This window comes from Apteryx mantelli, chromosome 5, assembly GCF_036417845.1.
Source record: "Apteryx mantelli isolate bAptMan1 chromosome 5, bAptMan1.hap1, whole genome shotgun sequence".
NCBI lineage: Eukaryota > Metazoa > Chordata > Aves > Apterygiformes > Apterygidae > Apteryx > Apteryx mantelli.
This window is the reverse complement of record NC_089982.1, coordinates 5,700,259-5,721,255: the sequence shown is the minus strand read 5'-3', so window position 1 is coordinate 5,721,255 and position 20,997 is coordinate 5,700,259. Positions and strand designations below refer to the sequence as shown.

Below are 20,997 nucleotides of genomic sequence, written 5' to 3'. Positions count from 1 at the left end.
TAAATATAAAAGTTATTTTTATTGACATTCCCGCCACCATCTTCACAATATTTATGATTTATATGGACTGTTTCAGTGGTCATGCCCTTACTATCTGTAGGTTCTCCTTTTTTGGCACCCACAGTCTTGGGTTAACCATGAGTGTCTGATGTAGAGAAAAAATGTGTTATTGTAAATCAGCCTTTCCAAATCCTGGTAAGGTAGAAACTGGCCACGATCTAACTGGCAAAAGAAATGCTATTGGGTGAACTATGATGTTCAAGGTGTAAGAGTTTCCTGTAGTATAAACAGGATATCTGTTTAAGCACAAATATGAAGAACGCATCTAGTGATTATATAAGCTCCATGTGTCAATTTATTTTGAAATATAGTCTTTCCCTTGTATCCCCAAATCTTCAAGGATTGTTACATAAAGGTATAAAAATTATTTTCATCGTGCAATAATTTAAATATTCATGGAAAATACTTGAATGAACTTTATTAGTGCTAATTATGTTTTTGTCTAAATTGGCATTCATCTGTGCTCTTTCTGCCACCTTTTTTCCTCTCCTGCCATACCCATTTGTATTTACATTGTCTTTCCCTCCTCATGTTACTTATGTGGCTTTGATTTTCAGCGGCATCATTTATGCATTGCTACTGGTTGTTTCATACAAGTTGGGATCTTGAAGTAAAATTGGACAGCTCTCAAATTTCAGTTTTCTGATAGAAAAGGTATGACTGTCAGTTTTTTAGTTTTTGCCTGTCAAGAGTTTTCAAAACCTTGCAACAAGCCATCTTATGGTCTCAAGAATGACAATCTGCAACTATTTTAAATAGGGAATGGAAACACATTGTTCTCAGTGGGTGAAATCCTGGCTTTTTGGAAGTCAGCAAAACTCTAAACATTGACGTTCATTCGCATCTTCTACCTGAGCTGTTTCTGCTTGCTCTGGATAAGTTTTAGGCACCTCTTCTTATTTCCTGGATGGGGAGCTACATGTTATACTGTACAGTGAGTGTTTCGCATATCATGTCATAATGTAGTTGTGTCACCATCTCTTTCCAAGCCATGCTACAAGTAGTGCCCATCCAGTGATGCGAGGTAACTGTCTGAAGAGTTCTAGGTTTGTGTTTTTTCCAAGTCCCAGAAGCTTCAGCTGTGTGGAAAGTTAATTGGATTTTCCTTAGTAACATTTTTATTGCAAGGTGATCTGACAGTTTTGTGTAGATATAACTATAAAGAAGCTCCTCCTAGTATATGCAGGTTCTCACCTGGCTCTAATCACTTGACACATATATCTGAGCGCCTTCCAGAAGAGCAGTTAAGCATATGACTAACATCTGTCACACCACAGTTGTTCTTTCTTTTATCCTCTTCCTAGGGAGAAGACTGAATGTGCCAGTGTAGTCCTGGTATTTTTAACATAAATTAATTATCCATGCTGTTCGCCGTTAATGTTGTGAATGGTGAGCTGCAGCACAATTCATGCAAGCAGTGGCAGACCCCGATGACTTCCCATCGCAGGAGCAGACCAGACGGCTGGTTCCCAGGTGGCCACAATTGGCTTTGGCACTCAAGGCTTCCACTATGGAGAGATTTCCTGCTGACACTTGAACCAGCTCAAAACTATGGGAGAGGGCAGTCTCGGGGGTTGTTCACATGACAATACTTTAGACATCTGATTTGAGTCCCCCCAATCACCTTTCCAAGGCACCTAAATCATATGTGCTTAGTCAGCCTTTCTGAACAGCCCCCAAAGTCTCCATAAGACTGACGTGATTTACTAGAAATAGCTTTGACAGCTGGGTTCTGCCCAATTCTTTCCTGCATTTGGTGTCCCGGGCTCAACAAAGCCCCAAATCTCTCTCTAAACAGTTACTACCTGATGTAAAAAAATCATCTCTTCTCCTGAAAGCTTAGAGAGGAGGTATAAGGCCAGAGGCAGCGTAGAGGCTTGGGTGGAGGGGAATAATAAAGCAGGACTGGCTTGCAGGTGGTCTTTTTGCAGTATTTTTGTTTTGTTTTGTTAATGAGGGACTTGAAGGAGAGCAGTTTTGTGGCTGGTTTTGGAGATTCCTCCCAAGCATGAGGAGCAGCTCTCCGAAAAAGGTAGTACCAGCGAGCAGGAATTGGCACCTTAGTCTGCTCAGAAGTGGGAAATAGCCTGTTGCTGTCGAATGGGAGAAGGTACAGGATGGGAATCAGGAGGGACTTGAAAATGAAGATAGCAACTTACTTTCAATGTGCCAGAGGAAGCTTTTTCTTCTGGTGTCAGGACAGTCAAAGCACCTGAAGATCAACTTTGAGCAGTTTCCAGTGACGTGACGCCATTTTCAGATAACAAGTCTTCTCATTCTGGGCAGAGCTCCCCGAGCTAATTTCTTTGGACCGTAACCTCCTTGCACTTGTTGCTGCGTGCTGCACTCGCAGCAACCCTAGCCCAGAATTGGAAACAGCAGCCCAACGCATCTCCTCCAGGCTATCGGGCAGCGTCACCTGTCTCAAACCCTTGGTGCAAGCTCACCTCTCATCCACAGAGCTTCATAGCATCCTTTAAGAGAAAATGATGTTGACAGAAGCTGGCCTTTTTAAGAGAATGTGGTTTTTTTTCCAATAGTGCTAATCTCAAAGGCTAAAGGAAGCACTCACTGTTGGGTCCCATTCTCCATTTCATGTGTCTGAGGATAACAGTGCTGGCATTTCAAAAATCCCTCAGATAGCAGAATTCGTTGTGTTCTCTGAGTCCGGTACTCCCTGAGAAAGTTTTTTATAAATGTAGTCTAAAAAATGATCCAGCCTCATTCTTTCCTGAAATTTCACAGATTGTTTCCAATATGTTTTTCCATAAAGTCAGAGTATCTTCTAAATTTTGCTGACATTCTTTTATAAGACCTTAATACTGCAAACCAGATCTAACAGGTTGGGCAGATGGCATCTTGTCATTTTCTTTACTTTTTAATCTACGCTCACGTCAAATAAATTTCCAGTCACGTCTGTTCCTCTTGGCCTGATCTTTCCCGATAGTTTTTTGAGTCCTGCAAGGTACAGCAATATCATTTTGTCCCCCAGTTTTCATGAGGCCTGAAGTAATTTTCAAGTCACATGCTCATGTTATTTCATCAAGAACACAACAAGCAGGAAGCTTTTAAAATTGTATATTGAAGCTCATAGTCAAGTCTGACATTGTCATGTGAAAAGAGAAGAATCATTTCAACTGAGTGTACAGCAAATGCCGTATTAGAATACTTAGCAGAAGTTGTGTTGTGCTACAGTGCGTAAGGATTCATGCATGGACGTGAAAATAATCTGTAAAGAGGGCTTGAGATAATTCCTAGGTTTCCACCTGTCCTTTTGTCTGCCTGCCGGGAAGGACATCCTGAGGTCCGAGGGCCCGGTTCCTCTGGGCATCCAAACCCCAAGCTGTCCTGCTGGGACATGGAGGGCACCAGCTTTTGTAGCACAACTCTGCTCCAGTGCTTGGGCCCTTTTCTTCATCTTTCAGCCATGGAGGTAATTGCAGGTCGGTTCCTGCACCACTAATTCTGGACGTGGGGCAAAAAAAGGACATGCCTTTCTGAGACATGGGCTCTCCTCCTCTCCTGTTCAGGCTTTGGGGGTGTTCCTCCTTCCTTTAGGTCCAGGGCTTCGCTGTTGTAACAAGGCTTTTCTGGGTTCTCATATAGCCTGTAGTTACCTTCCATCCCTCATATTTCCATTGCTCTCTGTTCTCAAGAAACAGCTGAGTAAAACTGCAATTACCCCTGTAAAGAATTACGGTCTCATTTTCATGTTACTACTGGATGCAGTTTGTCCACATGACAGCAGAAGCACTGAGCTACTGTTTCAGATTCAGAACAGCGATGCTGCCTCCATTCATATCTTGGGAGATGTTTTTGTTTTGGGAAATGCTAATGTTTCAGTTCTTCAGAAGATGACAATCTAGCCCCTTGCTCTGCTAGCCGTAAGATCTAGCCAGTGGCCAGGGGCTACCATGGAAATAAATTCTGCAGCCATGTGTAAAAATCTTAGTAGTAAAATTATGGATTGTTGCAGTGAAAATACACAGAAGCAACCATTTACACTCAATGTGCAGTCAGCAGATGTATTTCTGTTTGCGATGTATCCACAATGGTTACTTTTTTCTCTTCCAGATTTGTGAATACCCCCAAGATTTTTATAGCAATGATCAGAACAGATATTTGCAGCAGAACTGAACTGCCCCTGAGGACAGTCTGTTTGGTGAGGTGCCAGTAAACTCTGGGAAGAGTTTGAAAACTGCTAGCACTTGGCTGCCGCCAATTTTAGAAGAGCTTTTCCCAGGCATGATCTTCAGTAGGGCTGAGCTGCCAGGGTCCTGGCAAAAGTGTGGCTCGGGATCTGTGAAGTTACCGGTGTGTGGATATGGACTCTACTGGAAAAAGCTCTGAAGGGCTGTTCAAAGGCGTGTATATGGTATTGTCTGCCACAGTATTATCCCTGGAATATCCTACCTTCGTAGTCTTTGGTAAATTCCTACTATTGGGTTCTTTAAGGGATCATACCTCCATTAATGAATGCTTACTGTGTGCTGGATTTGAAACACATTTCAAAGCAGACTGAGGTCATTTACAGCAGCAAACTGATGAAGAAGTCTTAATTTAGTTCACTGTATTAGTCCTTATCCTGTATTCTAAAATTTAGTTAAGATATGCTGCTTGCTTTTCTTTTCTCTTCACCTTTTGCAGTGGGTGCAGGGTTATGCTAATGTGCTGTTTAAACCAGGCACTGCTTCCAAGCAGTTGCATGCTTCTTGTATTAATTCTCGATTGCATGTGCAATTGCCACAAAACTGCTTCTCTTTGAATTTCTTCCAAACCTTATACTTGCTGCGATAATCAATATCAACATGATAAATGCAGCAGTGCTCAGCACCCTGGCATGGTTTAACTGTGTGTTGCATGGCCCGGATTGCAGGTCATCATTTTGTCCACCTATCTGGAAAATATGGTTGTACATGGTTTGGGCAGACAATATTTATGACAACACAACTTAGGATACCCAAGTTGCAATGAAAAAGCACTTTCTTTTCTCAGAGACCCGGTGGCGGGAGGGTTGCTAGGGCTGACTGTCGTGTTCCTCTAAGCTCTGATGCTTTTGCATATTCAAAATGGTAAATACCAGAGAGGAACTAAATGCAAGGCCCAGCGCTAAAACTTTGTTTGACTAAAGCAATTATATGTTTCTAGTTTCTAAATGCTCACTGGAAAGTGAATTTTCTCACATCCATCTACCTAATCATCAAAAATTCTTACCTTTAAGTCCTTTAAAGCCTTAGTGTGTCTCCTGTTGATGTGATCACTTTTCTTTCTCTCTGAGTTATAAAAGGGGAGACAAAACCTTTTGCTGAACTCTTCCCAAATGTTCGTTGAGCTTTACAGTAGCTAGTGGTGAACTGTTACACTTGAAGAAACTCCCTTCGTATGTCTGCGTGCAGGCTCAGAGCTTGTCCATAAATTTTAGCCTACATTTTTACATTAACCTCTAAATACCGTAGGTAGCTTTTTTTTAATTTGAGCATTTAATTATACCCACTCCACCCCCAACTGTGTAATGTGTTTTTATTTTTATTCTCATTCCTGGAGACAATTAATAGCCTTGGTTCCCTCTTTCCCTATGCTTTTGCTAACTGCAGCAGCCAATAAGTCATGTAGGACAAAAAGATACATGGTTGGCTTTATTTTTTCCAGGCAGTTGTTTTCCTCTATGTCTCTGTGGTATGCTTCAACCTTAACTATTCCCATTGCTAAAGGCATCCTGTTCTGCACCAGTCACGTGCTTGTGCAGCTATTGCATGGACGATGGGGGTTTGGAAGATGTTAACTGCAGATTGAGGCAGGTTCTTGTCATGTTTTGGGTCATGCGACAGCAAAACAATGGTTATTCAGCCATACCGTGGTTCCAGCTCATCCCCTCTGTGCTCATTCTCATGTTGAGACAGGGTGCACAAATCAGTTACCTGGGGAAGATTTGATTGTGGACTTACTGTAAGCTTGCTGGTATCAGGTAGTGTGCAACATCTTGCTTGTAGTCAGTGTATAACAGCTTCCCCAGGGAGGAACGTAATTGCGTCTGCTACAAGTACTGCTTGGAGCTTAGACTCCTGCTTCTCACCACAGCTGGCTGTTGTGGCTGGATCCTTTGTTATGTGCAACTTTAATTTTGTTTCGTTTTTGTTTCCTTGAATGAAGAAATAGGCTGTAGCCTGAAAGTGCATATCTTAAGCTAAACATTGCCAGGATTTCATTCTCCCCAGGATGTTTAAATTAGCTGCAGAATAACTGGAGTCACCTTTCTGTGTGTGTTACTGTAGGTCGCTTCCATGTTAGTTTGTGCATCAACCCACGGCAGTGGTGTGAGTTGGTAAATCCAGGTATGTGGGATGAGCATATTGGGGGTGTCAGGAAAGGCTGTAACACCCCTAATCCCCCCCCCACCCCGATTATATTGCCACTCTGCCTGAGCCTCAGCGTGGCACTGCGAGGAGGCACTACCCATGGAGGAGGCAAGTGCCCCAGCCCATCCGAGCTCCCGTTGCAGCAGTGCGTGGCAATCCTGGGAGCCACTGGGACAAGGGACGATCAGGGACTGCCCACGGGACCCAGGTTGAAGTGGCAGCAAAGGGAAGGTGCTCCAGCTGCCCTCCAAAAATGTAAGAGGTGAGAATGGGCTGGAGGAGGAGCCGGGCTGTACCTTCATGAGAGATTCCCCTTCATCCACAGCTTTTTGGGGGTGCCTCTGCCAACACCCCTGCTGTTGTTGACTGGGACAAAAAGCAGGAGGCAAGTGATCCTGAAATCCAGCATTACGTCAACCTGGTGAGCTAAGAGCAGCCACGAAGGCCCAGGAGGCCGTGAGTCACAGAAACCTGAGCTAGGCAAGGGATCACTTCCCACGTGTATTGTATATCATAATATCACTACGCGGGGAAGACAAAAACAACTCTCTTCTGGGTACTGCAAGAGCCCAATTGTTTTAACCTTCCTTGGCTGTCTTGTGGGATTTTCGCTCTTGCCTGGTACTCAAGAAAAGCATCTGCTTCAGAGAACGTACAGACTTTTCTGTCCTTTGGAGCTGAATGTGCCAACATGCAGTCAGCATGTAAGCTTACTGCATCCCTTGCGCTCACTAACAACATTTTCTGCTTACACCAGCACAGCCATCCCTCAGCTCTGTCTTAGCTTTGAACTAAGAAGCGATAGATTTCTCCTAGCTATCTTGTAAAAAGTGGAGATGCTGAAGTAATCCAACAAACATATTCATGGATGTTGTCAGTTTTTAGCTGTGCAAGGATTGTGGGATCTGTTGGTCAAGGCACATTACAGAGATTTTGAAAAAATGTTTTTGTTTGAAAAACAGCCTAAAAATGCCCTGCTGTCCTGTTTGTTTTGCAGTATGTGTTTTGTGCTGATAGGTGGATGTACAAAAGAAAACCCACAATCCTGAGTGGAAGTGCCCGCTTAGTCCTCCCAGCAGCAGCAGAAGCAAACCACAGTTTAACCTGTTGCTTTTCTGAACGAACCTCCTTTGTACTCTTAGGAGACAGCCTCTAAAGTAGGGATAACCTCCAGAAGTGTGCTTATTCCTTTTTAGATGACCCACAGTCTCACAAGGTTTCAACAGCAGGTACAGTTCCTGAAAACCTCTTACTGTTTCCAAGCTGACCCAAGAATGGGAAAGGACTGCAATTCCACACCTGGTGAAGAAATGGTCGTTTTTGTTGTCTCATCTCTAAAGGAGCAACAGGAGCTCAAGTTCAAAAGATGGCACATCCAAAGTATTTCTACAAGCCCCCGAAAAGAGGGTCAGAAAGTTAGAGGAATGGGCCCTTGAAACACAAGCAAGAGGTAAGAGTGAAGGCTGAGCCACAGCTTGGACTTCACGGACCCTTCTGGAGAGCACGACGGCTCTCTGGGGGAGGACTGGACTGCCACCTGTGTTGTCTGTCTCTAAACTTCCTTCTAAGATATGCTCCTAAACGCTCTCCAACAGAGATATACTGTCTCTTTACCCCTTCTATACTGCAGGATCAGAAGGAGAAAAGCCTGAACTGAGAGATCCCCTTAACTTCCTCACCATCCTAAGGATCTTGACAACGTGAAGTAGGGAGAACACAGTCAATCCCTCTCCATATTGCTACTTTACACTCAATGTTCATATATTTCAGTGACACAGAAAGTATAAATTTGTCCATGCACTGCTCTTTGCTTTTAGGCTCTAATGAATTTTAACTTTGCATAGTGAAGCTCTTGGTATTTTTTTAATTGCTCACAAGCAGTGCATTTCCCTTTTAAAATAGAGGAAAATCAAAGAAAAATATTCACTAAAATGCCCACGCTTGTTTTCAAAACCTACGAGGTGCACTGGAATAACACCCGGGGCAGGCTTGCCACTGCAGCCTTTGAGCATTGAGGTGAGTAAAGTAAATGCAGCGAAAGCCTTGCTCACACATCGGGTTCTTTGTCCAAGCTGAGACCCTGCTGCCCTTGAGCTGTTGCAGTATGCCCTACAGCTGTCCTCTCTGGTTGTTTGAGACTTATGCCATCCTCTTCTTCGCCATGCTGGGGAGCCCGAAGATGCTGTGCAAAAGAGGACGAACAAGAGGGTAAGGACTGGATATTTTTCACCTGCCCCAGCCTAAACGCCAGGCTTCTCCAGTCTTTCAGTCTTCCAAGAGCGTGTTTAGCCGTCATTCTTGCAAATACTCAGGGCTCAGTAGAAGAGATCTTTTCTCCTGTACAGCTCACCAGTGAAAGTTTTGGCAAACTGAGCAGTCCAGGTGAGCTGCATAACAGAACACCATGGGGCAAAATAGTATCAGTTTCAGAAAATGTGACTCCTGGGGAACTTTTGGCTTCAGGTAGCAGGAGCATATGGTTTTCTAAATTCATTCCCAGAGAGGCTTCACTTCAACCTTCCACCAAAGGTTTCCCAGCTTTGTAGCCAAGCAGCTCATTTTCTAAAACAAGGCAATCAGCAGTTTTGTGCTAGCAATACTTGGAGTTACCTTTTACCGGTGAAGGAATCCTCTCCCTCTCATTTGAGTTTTGTATAAATGCAGAAACTACTGTGAAATAAGAGTTGTAATAGCAAGAAAGGGAGGATCAGAATATAGTGATCCTCTGGATATAGTTTGATGCAATTCTGAGCTGCTTGTAGAAGATTGGCTGAAAGGTAAATTGATTAGGGCAAAAAAACCTTGTGCTGTTAAGCTATGTTAGTGATTCTTTAGTATATGGTTTGGAATAGCTTTTTCATGACCTCAGACATCTAGGAAAGATGCATATATTTTTGGTGTCAGAACAAAGGTGCAACTAGCCAGCAGCTCTTGCATTCACAAAGCCAGCATCTTGCCATGAATCGTGTCTCAGTTCATTGACTGCAGAGCCCCCAAGCTAGTAGTGGCCCCTCTGATTTTTCCCTTCTTGTGTCCATGTGGCACTGTGGGTACATGTGATAAATGCCGAGGCAGGTATGGTGTTGAAGGGCTGTCCTTTGGGAGCCGTTGACTCTTGGTGTAATACTTGATCGCCAGCTGTTCTAAAGGATGCTGCAGCATTTTGTGCAGCGGAAAAACTGATTCTTGATTCCTGGTTGAATTTCAAGTTAGGTGATTGTTTTCTGCCAAACTAAACTCCCCCTGCGGTTTCAGCTGTACATTGCTCCCTTTCCATTCCAGCGGAGTGTTATGCTCAACAGCTGCTGTGTTTAATCCCGGAAGCTGTAGTTGGTAGCAAGCAAAGTGATCTTCATATAACCTCTATCTTACTCATAAGTGTGCATTGTGAAGCTTAACCGATGGTAATAAAATGTTTTACTTTCAATGTGCGGTCCCTGTGGTCCAATGTTCACGTTTTCAAGAACCATTATTACAGAAGTGCAGTGTATTAGAATTATTCTGCTGCCCCCCAGTTTCTCAGGAATGTGTCTCATAACATTGGGTACAGGCACCAACATCTAGCAATGCATGTGAATATCCTGGTAGGACTAGGTAACACTGAGCAGGCATAAAGTGGTGTTTTATTCTTTTGGCCTCAGAAAACTGCCAGTGCTCCAAACTGCGTTGTTCTTTGGCAAAGACTGCTGTCTTCATGGCCAAGACGCAGGCACTGACACAGGTGGACGGGCTAAGGTGCTTAATATCTCTCTTGGTTGTGACCCACTCTGGCAGGTTCAAGTCTGGCTGGAATAGTCTCACAGCACAATTTTTTTATGTTTTATAATAGGTTTTATTTTCAACTGTATACAAAAAAGGTGGGTTTATATCATCCTGCACCATGGATATTTTTGTGCAGGGGAAAAAAAATGTTTTGTTCCCTAAACTGAAAGCATGAATTTCCAACTCTCATGTTTGTACTGTGGGTTGCATTAAACCTACAGCTGATGTTTTTTTGAGTAGGGCACAGTTTCCCATGCATGAAGCTTGTAGAGTGCAGTTCCCAAGCGTGAATGTGTACAAAAGATGGATGATTATTTCTTCCTGGAATTGGTCTTCCACTGTAGGGTCTGGTTTTCTGTTGTGATAATTTGCATATAATTAGAAATAGCCCTGTGTTTGCATTACGCCTTTGATACTGTGCAATCTTGGATTGCTTTTCATTCTGCGGTACGCTGTGTCTAGGAATCACTTTATTCACCTGTGAAAGTCCGCATTTAATTGTAGCATACAGATACCTGCAGGCCTTGATGCAGCAAAAACCTCTGCATCCAAAAATAAAACATTGCTTCTAGTAAACTTTCAAATTAGTCTTGTTTTTGGAGGCTGGAGAAATTGCCAAGATTATTTACATGAAAATCTGGTGCACTGGCTAAAGCACGATTTCACTCATTTCTTTAAAAACCAGCTCTGAGCAGAGCTCGAGCTGAAGGTAAGACCATGAGCTAACACACTCTCCTGTGAGAAAGGAACATTTAATAAAAAGACCTGGCAAATGAGCAATTTTGGTACTGCAGATTCTTTTTGTGTCAGTGTTACTAGCAATGTTCTCCAAGTGTCTATGGATATAAGAAGTTATGACATGGTAATATATGATCACAGTCTTGTGAGATCTACACATTGTATTTGATAACAACAGTCATGGAAAATTCTGCCATGCCCAATGTGACACACAACAATTGCTTTTTATATTGGAAGACTCCAGCATTGTTTACCTTAAAGCAATATTGTGAAAATGCGGACACTTTTCCCCCGGTGAGTTTTGGGTGGAAGAGAGGGATGGATGTAGAGCAGGCCAACTTTTATTTTCAATCGCTGCTGCCTTAAGCTGCTCAGAGGGTTGAATTTAAAAATGTAGAGCTATGAATGTGAACTTGCTGCTTTAAAGAGAGAGGCCTCCTCACTGCAGGGGCTGGGCAGCATCTTGGGCTCCCCTCCTCTGCCTTCTAGGTTCTTTCCTGGCCATTGCTTTCTGCTTCTGCACCTGCAAAGCTGGGTCTGCATCTCAGTTCCTGGCTGTGTGGCCTGGCTCTTTGCTTGTTTAAATACGGGTCATTGGATATAAGTGACCTATTTTGTAGGTCATTTATTGCCCTTTGTAATTTTTTTCCCATGGTATTTGTGTTGTCTGCTTCTGCAAAACCCTCTCCCTAGTGTCTGCTCTTTAATTAGGTACGTGAAAACATTGACAGCTTTAACTGAAAGGTACCGCTACAAACTCAAGGCATGTTTCAAATCATTGTGCTTAACCCCAAAGTGATTTACAAAATGTGCAAAGTGCTACCAAACACAAACAGTGGACTCTGACGGTAAACTCCAGCAAGTGAATACTTTTTTTTTTAAAGGAGCTTTCTTCGTGAAAAGATTCTCGTTGGGATCACATGCCCCAGATGCTGGGCAGCCAGATGTTTCTTTGACAAACGCTTGGGGTGGTTGATTGCGAGGTGTGTTGTGCTGTGAGGGCCTGGGATGTCATTCAGGATATTCAGTGACCATTTTCTTAGTGCCTACTGAAACATTTTGAGGATTGAAAGTCTGGCTTCCTCCCCCTTTCTTTTTTTTGGCGGGGGGGGGGCAGGCTTTCATTTGAGGAAAAACGCCTTGTTGCTGAACTGGGATGAGCTCCCAAAATCAGGGGACGAAAGGCTGTAAAAATCTAAAGCATACCACAACTGCTCATCTCTCTCAAGGTAAACCCCAGCTGGGGCCTCTGTCAGACTCCGCTGGTTCAGGGGTGCGGTTGGTTATTTTATGGTTCACTCGTACAGCTTCACTGGCCCGAAAATGGCGCAGGACCTAGCAGAGACGTTGGCCCCGCTCTGAGCAGGATGAGAAACTCCCAGAACCCCCTTCTCACTTAAACCCTTCTGTGATTCCTACATGCCCGTGTAAAGGATGAGCAAAACAACATTTATGCTCAGTTTTCTTGCTTCTTCCACAGCTTCCTCTCGTCTCTGGCTTCGTTTTCCCAGCTTTGCAGGTTCTTGATGTTTCTGGGCCCTGATACTCCAGCTGTCCACTCCTGATCTCCCTGAACTTAACCACTTGCTCCTGCGGCACCTGCCTGAGACACTCCTGATCTCCCTGAACTTAACCACCTGATCCTGCAGCGCCTGCCTCAGATGGCTTTCAGGTCAGCGTAATCGTTTGCAGGGACCAGAAAAGCAGACATCAGCAACTGGAAGAGACCATGTGGCCGTACTAAGTGCAGGTCACGTGTTTTGGGTTTTTTTTAATAAAGGAGTATCTGGAATCCGTAGGGGGAAATCCACATTTTTCAGCCTTCTTTCAGAATGCAGCAGCAATAGACAGCGTCTGAGCACAGACAGATATACCCAGAGTCCTTTTGGTGGCTGGTGCTCAGTTTTGTCTTCATGTAGCTTCATGCCTTACCGTATGTAGCTTGTTATTCCTTCTGTCATAGCTGGGTAGTACCCAGTGCTAGGCACATTAAGGCGATACCTGCTTATCCAAAGCCTTCTCTGGCGTGTTTCCCTTTATAGAAATGAAGATCTGACATTAGGATCGTCATGTTCGGTAGACTGCTTTCATCGTCTTGTTACTGTATGAAATGTCCTTTCACTGGTAGGGTGGTTAAGGAAAAAAAAAAAAGCCAGCTTAATGCATAGTCTGAAAACTTAAAAAAAAACCCACGAATAAGTAAGTAAATAGGCTAAGTGTAAGATAGCATGTAAAAGGAGGCAGTCGGCAGCACGGCTCCTCCATAAACTGCATGATGAGCAGCGGTGCAGCTTGCCGTGACTCTGGGCAGGCTCACCAGGCTTGCTTTTGCTAGACTTGGAGTATCATAGTAGCAAAGACTTGTAACTGTCCTGAGAGACATTTGTTTTTCTCGTAAGCCGTGTACCTTTGCTTTCTCAACTGGTTTGTGTTAATGGCATTAATAGAACCATCCTTTAGCATAGCCAAAATGGTGTCAAGGTGTTTGCTTGTCCGTGTCCATGAGCTGAGCAGCAGCAGTATGCACTGCTCTGCAGTGGTGTGATTTGAAGCCCTTTTGGTGTGGCATGTGCAGTTGCGGTGCTGTATGTTTTCGATTTCGTCCCTACCTACCATACACCATCTCCCCACATTTTGGACACTGAACCAAACCAACTTTAAAACTAGCACTTTAAGTACTAGTAGTCACTTTGCTCCTGACTGTATTGAGCACTGCACTTTTGTAAGTACTGTTAGCACTGAGTTTGGAACCATTTGTTTTTCCCAGTCCATGCAGCCTCTGATGCATGGCATAAATGATGTAGGGGCTGTCAGAAGATCATTTTGAGGTGTACGTGACCACTGTCTGGTGCCTAATTTCCATTACATATGTGTTAGCGATTTTATAAATTAGGGGAATAAACCTATCAACTGATTTTAAATAACAGAATGAACGTCTGAATCACTGATGTCTGGGTGAACGTCATTGTTCTGAACTTGGAGGTCACCCAGAGGACTGAGAGCATGATTTTTAAAACACCAAAGATACAGGAGTTGCACGGGGGGTCGGGAGGGTGCAAGATTGTATGTTTTACACTTTGAATTGCACAGACCACAGGATGTGACATAGAGCTCGAGCGAGAAGCGTGTGGCAGGTACTCTTGATTTTGGCATGAGAACTTGGCCTTCATTATCAGAATGGGTCAATGAGAAATGAAGTTAAAACCGCTCTTAGATGCTGGTGTCGATAAAGACCGCGCTCAAGCCATTGCAATAAAAGCCATCACTGTGCCTGTACTGAAAGTGCTGTTGAGATAGTGTATGGACTTAAACTACAATAGGTGGTTTTAAAAAAAACACTAGCAGATGATTTAGAAGACGGAGCATAATGACCATTGGGTTTGCTGTTGAATCGCAAAAGCGGTGGTAGGAGTTCATCAGGTTTTGCATTAGGAAGCAATTTTGACATGAATTGCTGTTCTTGTTAAATGTGTGCAATAACGAGGTATGGATGTTTTGCAACCTGAGCTCCCTCACCAGCAAGAAACTGATGGGATAGAGTTTGTCCCAAAGAGCAAACATAGCTGTGATCCTTGGGGGGTTGAAATTTGGCGGTGATCTTTGTCATGTAGGCTATTCCAGGCTTGATATCCCAAACTGTAAACTTGCCACTGCTGATAGTGTTTTGCTTCTTTCCAAACCCTGATGGGTTTTGTGTAGCATCGCGGCTTTTGCGAGGGTGCTGCATGTCCTTTCCATGAGGAGATCTGCATTTTGGGCTCCTGTTCATCCTCGTTTACTATAGTCTATTGAAGCCTTGTTTGGCAATACCCCTTGGCAGCAGTTTCTGCCTTGACGTGATGGATAAGGGCCGCTGTTTGTAGCAGTCAGTCGCAGGATCAGTGTGAACTGAGAAAAGCGAATTGGGTCTTATCCTTCACTGCTAGCAAGTGAACATGGTGGAAATAACCTTCAGAGAAAAAAGTAGGAATATTGTTTTTGTTCCTTTCAGCAGATGAAGCATTTTTTCCTGACCAACTCCAGTTTGGGAAGATGTTTTTGCTTGGGTTCAGTTTAAGCTTTTTTCTTCAGTAGACCTTTATAGGTTTGGGTATTCAGTCAAAAGTGGACGTGATTAAAAAACAACAAACCCTGAGCAGCCTGAAGTGTTATGCTCATATATTCTATATTGTTTAATTTTTAAAGTGATAATGCAAAATAGAATCCAGATTTTTTAATTTTTATTTTTATTTTTTAACAGCCAAATTAACTCTGCAAATCCAGCTTTAAAGAAATACTATCTGGTAATGTTGCTACATCTTAGCCCTCAAATTATAGCAGAGGTGGGGACAGCCTTTCCAGAAAGTAACTTTGTGACTTAGAGCTTAGATCCTGTTCACTTTCGCTAAGATGTAGGCTTATACTTTTGAAAATTCAGCCCCTGTGTTGTAATCCCACACTGAGATAAACGGTCTCATTTAGTCTTTGGAAACGAAGCTTGAGAAGACGCTAGGTCTTTTTTTCATTTTTTTTTTCCCCACGGATGTAGTTTTTTGCCCCTTCAAGTGGGCATCTTGTCCTCCAGAGACTAAAAATAAGTGTTTTCCGCTGCACAGCACAGCATGAGGCCCAAATGTAACCTAGACCATAGCACCTCTTTCTTTGGAAGAACCTTTTAAGAGGAAAAAAAGCTCTTTTAAGGATTTTTAGTTGTTTGGTTTTAAGGTAGTTCATGGAAAATGCGTTGTAATGGCACACAGACAATGTTTTACTAACCTTTTCTTTTTAGGAGACTTTAATTTCCTTCTGTATTTTAGAGTTCTTTTCAGAAAGTATTTCAGACACATACAGATGACCTTGAAATGAATCAAGTTTATCAAAAAAGTTGTGCATTATAGGAAGCTGTCCCAAAACGTGCACATACCTATGCACCTATCTGTGTGTACGTGCATATGTGTATGTATGCGTATACATATACATATATATATATACACATATATATATATATATATATATATTCCCCAGCTGTTCTATTTTTGATTTTTTTTTTCAGGATATTAACCAAAAGGTGTTTTAAAGTCATGGCATGAAAAATCCTAAATGTAAATCTGAGTACATTGTGATGCTGATTAACAGGTTTTCTGAAACTTATGTGACACTTATATTTTCCTTGGGAAGTTTTGTTTCATGTTAGATCATTGTTCTGAGGGATGTTGGTCCTACTGGCATTAAAATAACAGAAATAAAATGCATGTGTTACCAGTGTAGAAACGGTGAAGAATTAAGTGTGAACTTTACTGTACGATACTGAATCTGTTCTCAAACAAGCTGTTTTGCTGTTCAATAGTCGACATATAAAAATGCAAATGTACTGTAACTTAGCACTTTCCCAATGGACCCTGTTCTCACTATGCTGGAGGTAAGAGGCGGGTTTGGCTGGGGCATCTGGGAGGCGGTTTCTGGGCACCTCGGTGCTGTCCCCACTTGCATTAGTGCATCGGGAAGAGGAGGAAGCTCTGATCTACTGATATGCTGAATCCTTCCAGCATATCTTGTTACCAGAACTGGCCAGAAGGAAGTGCAAATTTTGGAATCTCTTTTAAAAGAGATTTTTCTGTCAGCTCAGTGGCAGGCGTGGGGCAGAGCCTAGCTGGCTTGGTGCAATTGGGATGTGCTGGCAGTTGGAATTTGGGGGACGCTGGTGCCCAGGGAGCTGGCAGCAGCAGCAATTTTGGGAGCAGGCGCCCAGCACCGCCACCGCCTCTCTTCTGCCCAAATCCTGAACGAGGGTTGTGGCCATTTCTAGTGTTAACAGGGTGCAAAGTGTTACTTGTCCTGTACTGTACTGAAAGGGTGAATTGATCAGTGGCTGTATTGTACTGTACAAAAACTCATAAATTGCCTTGTATTGTTTATAATGGACTGTCCAGACTGTCCCGTGTCCCCATGCCCCCGCCCTGGGTTTTTTGGTGATGCATGTTATCAGTTAGGTCCCACAACTCAGTGGTGCTAATTCTCCCATATCTGATGGTGCTCCTGTGGATGCTAACTGAGGACATGCTCATCACAGCTTGAAGTCTACGCGTCTTTCCCGTCTGTTTGTACGACGTAAGACACACACACGCAGCGATAAACTTGAATTTGTTTCAAAGTATCATTGACAATCCGATGTTTTCTATGTGTGCTTTTATTTGGCTTTTCCAGAAAGCAGCTTCGTGGGTGCTTGTTTTTGCTGGGAGGCAATTGCATCCCACCTGCTTTGCAGATTCAGCCAGGGGAGGTTAATCTGATAGGAGCCAGCAGGGAAGAGGAGGTCTCGTGGAGGGGTTGCCTTTTTGGGGAGACAAGAGTTGAAACCATTTGGAATTAGCCCCAGCGCCGCCGTCCCCTGCCCCAGGGACAAGGACGAAGATCGCACATCTTGGCTGGCAGAGGAGGTCCCACCTGGTGCCGCAGTTTTGTGGCCTGTTGGATGAAGGGAGCAAACAGCTCCCCCTCCCCAAAACCGTGCGCAAGCTGCTTTTTGGACAAGAGAAAATCCGAATGTGTTTTATATCTATTTGAAAACCGAGTCTGGTATTTACCCCTGTTACCAACTGGATTTGCATATTGTTGTTTGCCACAATATTTGTTCTGTCTTAAAATAAATTTGCTTACTTGTGTAGTCTTAACTGTCTAGTCTGCTTATTATAATCTGGTTTCTTGGGTGGCTGCTTCAGGGATCAGCCGCTTCAGTGTGCCTTTATAGCGTTCCTTGCCTGGGCACTTGTTGTGAATGTGACAAGGAAATGTATCTGCCTGGAGGAGGAAATAATTTCAGCCAAGACTCAGTGTATAAGTGTTTTGTTCTCGGTTATCTCACATTTGTCTCCTGGGGGGGAGGGGGGTCAGTTTTATGTCTTCTTTTCCCCTTTGCTCTATATGGTAAGTAAGTGTGCAACAAAGGGATTGCTGGGTTTCAGTCTGCTTCCCAGTTAAGAGATTAAATTGTTGCTAACAGATTTCTTGAGGTTAAGTAATTTCAGAAGCCAGTGTTTTGCATTTGGGAATGAAAATGATTTATTGAGAGGAGCTCGCTGAAAGCAGCAGCAACCCAAAGCCACAGACAGTAGCAGAGATTCAGCTGAGATTCAGCAAACTCCTTTCTCCTTTACAAAACAAATGTAACTCCAGTGTGGCCTTATACTGCAACACATGAACAGGAGCTCTGTGTCCAGCACTAGAGGCATCACATTGGTAAGTAGTGCTTACAGAGGGCTAAGAAACCCGTTTTCACATGCATTTCCAGGGATTAAACAAATGAGCAGAGTGGATTAAATAAAAGGAATGAACAAACATTCCAGGTTTGTGTCTGCTATCCAACAAAACCTGCTGCAACACCTTCAGGTTTTCAGGTTTTTCCCCCCAGAAAGCTATTCTTTGGTTAAAAAGGTCACAGGCTGCTGCACTAGGGGACTTTATGCTGCCTTAAAAATGTATCCATATTTCTGGTGAATATTTCAGAGGAGCCGATGGGAGGGCTGGGGCTAAAGCTGCTGGAAACTGTCCCTATCGATTCGTGATGACCGTGGAGGTTGTTGTCAGGCCTCCTTGTCCAAACCACTCTATTTCAGGTCTCTTCCTTCCAAAAAACGGAGCTGGGCTGCCGGAGGGCAGATCAGACCCGCAGGCTCATCATGGCTTTGGGGACACTGGCCACGTCCCAGCTGAGCAGCGTGATTGAAGATGCACCACATTGTTTCCTGGGGAAGCTGAGTGGGGCCGTGGGGACGGTGACAGCTGCTGGTCCCAGCTGTGGTGTGGGGCACGGAGTTATTCCCCTGTCCTTCTCCCAGTCCTGCATGAAACCCTTCTCTTGGCTTCTTTCCTTCCAGGCTGCGATTGCTGCTTTGCTTCCCCAGTAAATCTGATGGAAAGGTCTCTCCACCCTTTTTTCCCAGTTTATCAAGATTTTGCAGATGGTCTCTGTGGTTCCTCACTGGATGAGGGCAGGCAGTGGGGTTGCATTGAGCACGGCCAGTGTTTTCTTTTCTCCCTGCTGCTCCACAGGTTTTAAATCCTAGAGCAGGAGAAGTGCTGTTGAAGTGAGGGACTGCAGCAGAGGAACAAGGGGCTGTTTGTGAATTCTGGGGGGAGAAGCAGCTGATTTTCCACCAGACTGGCATGAAAGCAAAAGCCCATCCCTGCAGCAGCTGCTCTGACAGGTACATGGGCCTTTTCTCCTCAAAACCACAATTTCATACTCATAAGGTCTATGTTGGGGCCAGATTTGGCTTTTAAAAATTGTGGGATCATGTGGCTCAGTTTATTCCAAACCTCCCATCGGCTAAAAGGCTTCAAGACTGCTCACAGGGTAAATAAAGTTTTGTAGCCACAGCCCCATAATATATAACTGCCTACAGTTGCCTAAACGTGGTGTTGCTCACGCCCATGTTGCTCACATCACGGTTTGGGACGGCGGATCCCAAAGGAGAGGAGGTCGCTGTGGCTCGTGGTGGATACAGGGATGGCAATGGCCATTTGGGGCAGCCACCTGTGCCGAGCTCACCCGGGGTGTCCACAGATTGCTTAGCCGCTGCCATCGCATATAATCCCTTTTTATTTTATTCCTGCAGTGTCGCCTGCAAGCATCCTACAGCCGGATGCTCTGCTCGTAGCTTGGAGGAGGCCATTGCAGTTACGACAAGTCTATTTGAATGGTCAACATTTTCCTTTTTTGCTTTAAAATCCTGGTGTAGCCACTACGCTAGTGCTGGGAAAGTGATGGGGGATGGGTTTTCCAGGCTCAGATCATGCGTCTCCATGGGCGCTTTGCCCTGGTGCCATGTGGGCCGTCTGACCTGACCTGACCCATCCCGACCCTCCGGTGATGTTCTGGGCAGGCGTTTCAGCCAGGCAGCTTCCGACTGTAGGCGAGGGGAATACGCTGGCTCCATTGTGGCTGGCACAGCAGCTCTCAGGCTTTCACAAGCACGCCACGAGCTCACCGGTGTAGCTGGTCTGTGCCTCCGTGAGCTGGCGCCACATGCAGCACGCACACAGGACTGGCTTCCTGAGCCTGCAGGCAGCCTGAAGGCAGGAACGCTGCAGCTTCTCTGGCCTGCGCCCAGATACCAAGCACAGGAGTAGCTATGTGACCACCCCCAAGGCCCAAGCAGTCCCTGGGCACTTGCGTGGAGGAGCCCAAGCCAGCGGTGCTGAGGGGGGTCTTGGCGTGGGCATGTGGGGGCCCACAGCAGCCCACAAGAACACGGATTAGCTTTCCTGGGCCAATTACCGTGTTGTGCTTCGTGCATGGTGCGGGACACGGCTGAGCTGGCCCGCCGCCAAGCTCTGCATCCCCTGGGGTGCCCCCTCCTTGCTCTGCCCCTCCCATGGCAGCACCACAGCTGTGACGACATTGGCTTGATGCACGGGAGGTGTTGGTGGGCGCAGGGCGACAGGGATAAGGTAGGTCAGGGCATGCAGCTTGTGCAGGGTCAGGCAGTGTGCAATGGTGCACATGTGTGCATGTGATACCATGTAACTGTGCAGGGGTGCGGGAGGCAACGCAGGTCTGTGTGCACCTCATGCTGTGGGGCTGTGCAGAGGGTGAGGGCACAAGTGGGGATGGGGTGCCCTGATAGGGCGTGCAATGGGGGGGCCTCCTGCATGCCAGCCCCAATTCCCATTCCCGGACGGCCACAGCACCGCAGAAGCCTGTCTGCTGGCAGGAGATCAGCTCGTTGGTGCGCCAGTGTCTCCCCACACTCAGTTTTGCTCCCGGGACATCACAGGTGGTGCTGTTCGGTGCTGGGAGGGCCTGCCAGTACTCTAAGGAGAGAGCGCTATTTGCAGGGCACGGCCACCTGCCCCCTCAGCTAATTTTCTTTATTTATAGCCTTTCTTGATGGTGTGCTAAGTAAAGAGTGTGCAAACACAAATCCTAGCAAGGGGTCTGGAAAGTTAATTTTATATTGTCACATGGAAACATTATTAACACTTAAGAAACTCATGAAAGAAAGCAGTGCAAAGATGCACAACTGTAGTTTAAGATGATGTGAATGCACTATAAACACATAGTTAGAATTGGAAATAAAAGTAGCTCGTTTTTTCATCATGT

At 44.7% G+C, this 20,997-nt stretch overlaps 1 protein-coding gene across 6 annotated transcripts in view; it reads left to right on the top strand.

Moving 5' to 3' along the window:
* Nucleotides 1-17,559, top strand: part of PURG (purine rich element binding protein G) — a 31,002-nt gene extending 13,443 nt beyond the window's left edge. The window contains exons 4-5 of one of the 6 annotated variants that reach the window (XR_010884317.1): nt 1,365-7,645; nt 7,757-12,439. Coding sequence is in view for 1 of the 6 variants with exons in the window: in XM_067297363.1 (XP_067153464.1) it covers nt 12,397-12,481 (85 nt within the window). In the remaining 5 variants the exon portion in view is untranslated. Of the gene's footprint in view, nt 1-1,364 lie in introns of all 6 variants that reach the window. The other 5 variants (XR_010884316.1, XR_010884318.1, XR_010884315.1 and 2 more) reach the window with 5 other exon arrangements.
* Nucleotides 17,560-20,997: the final 3,438 nt, after the last annotated feature.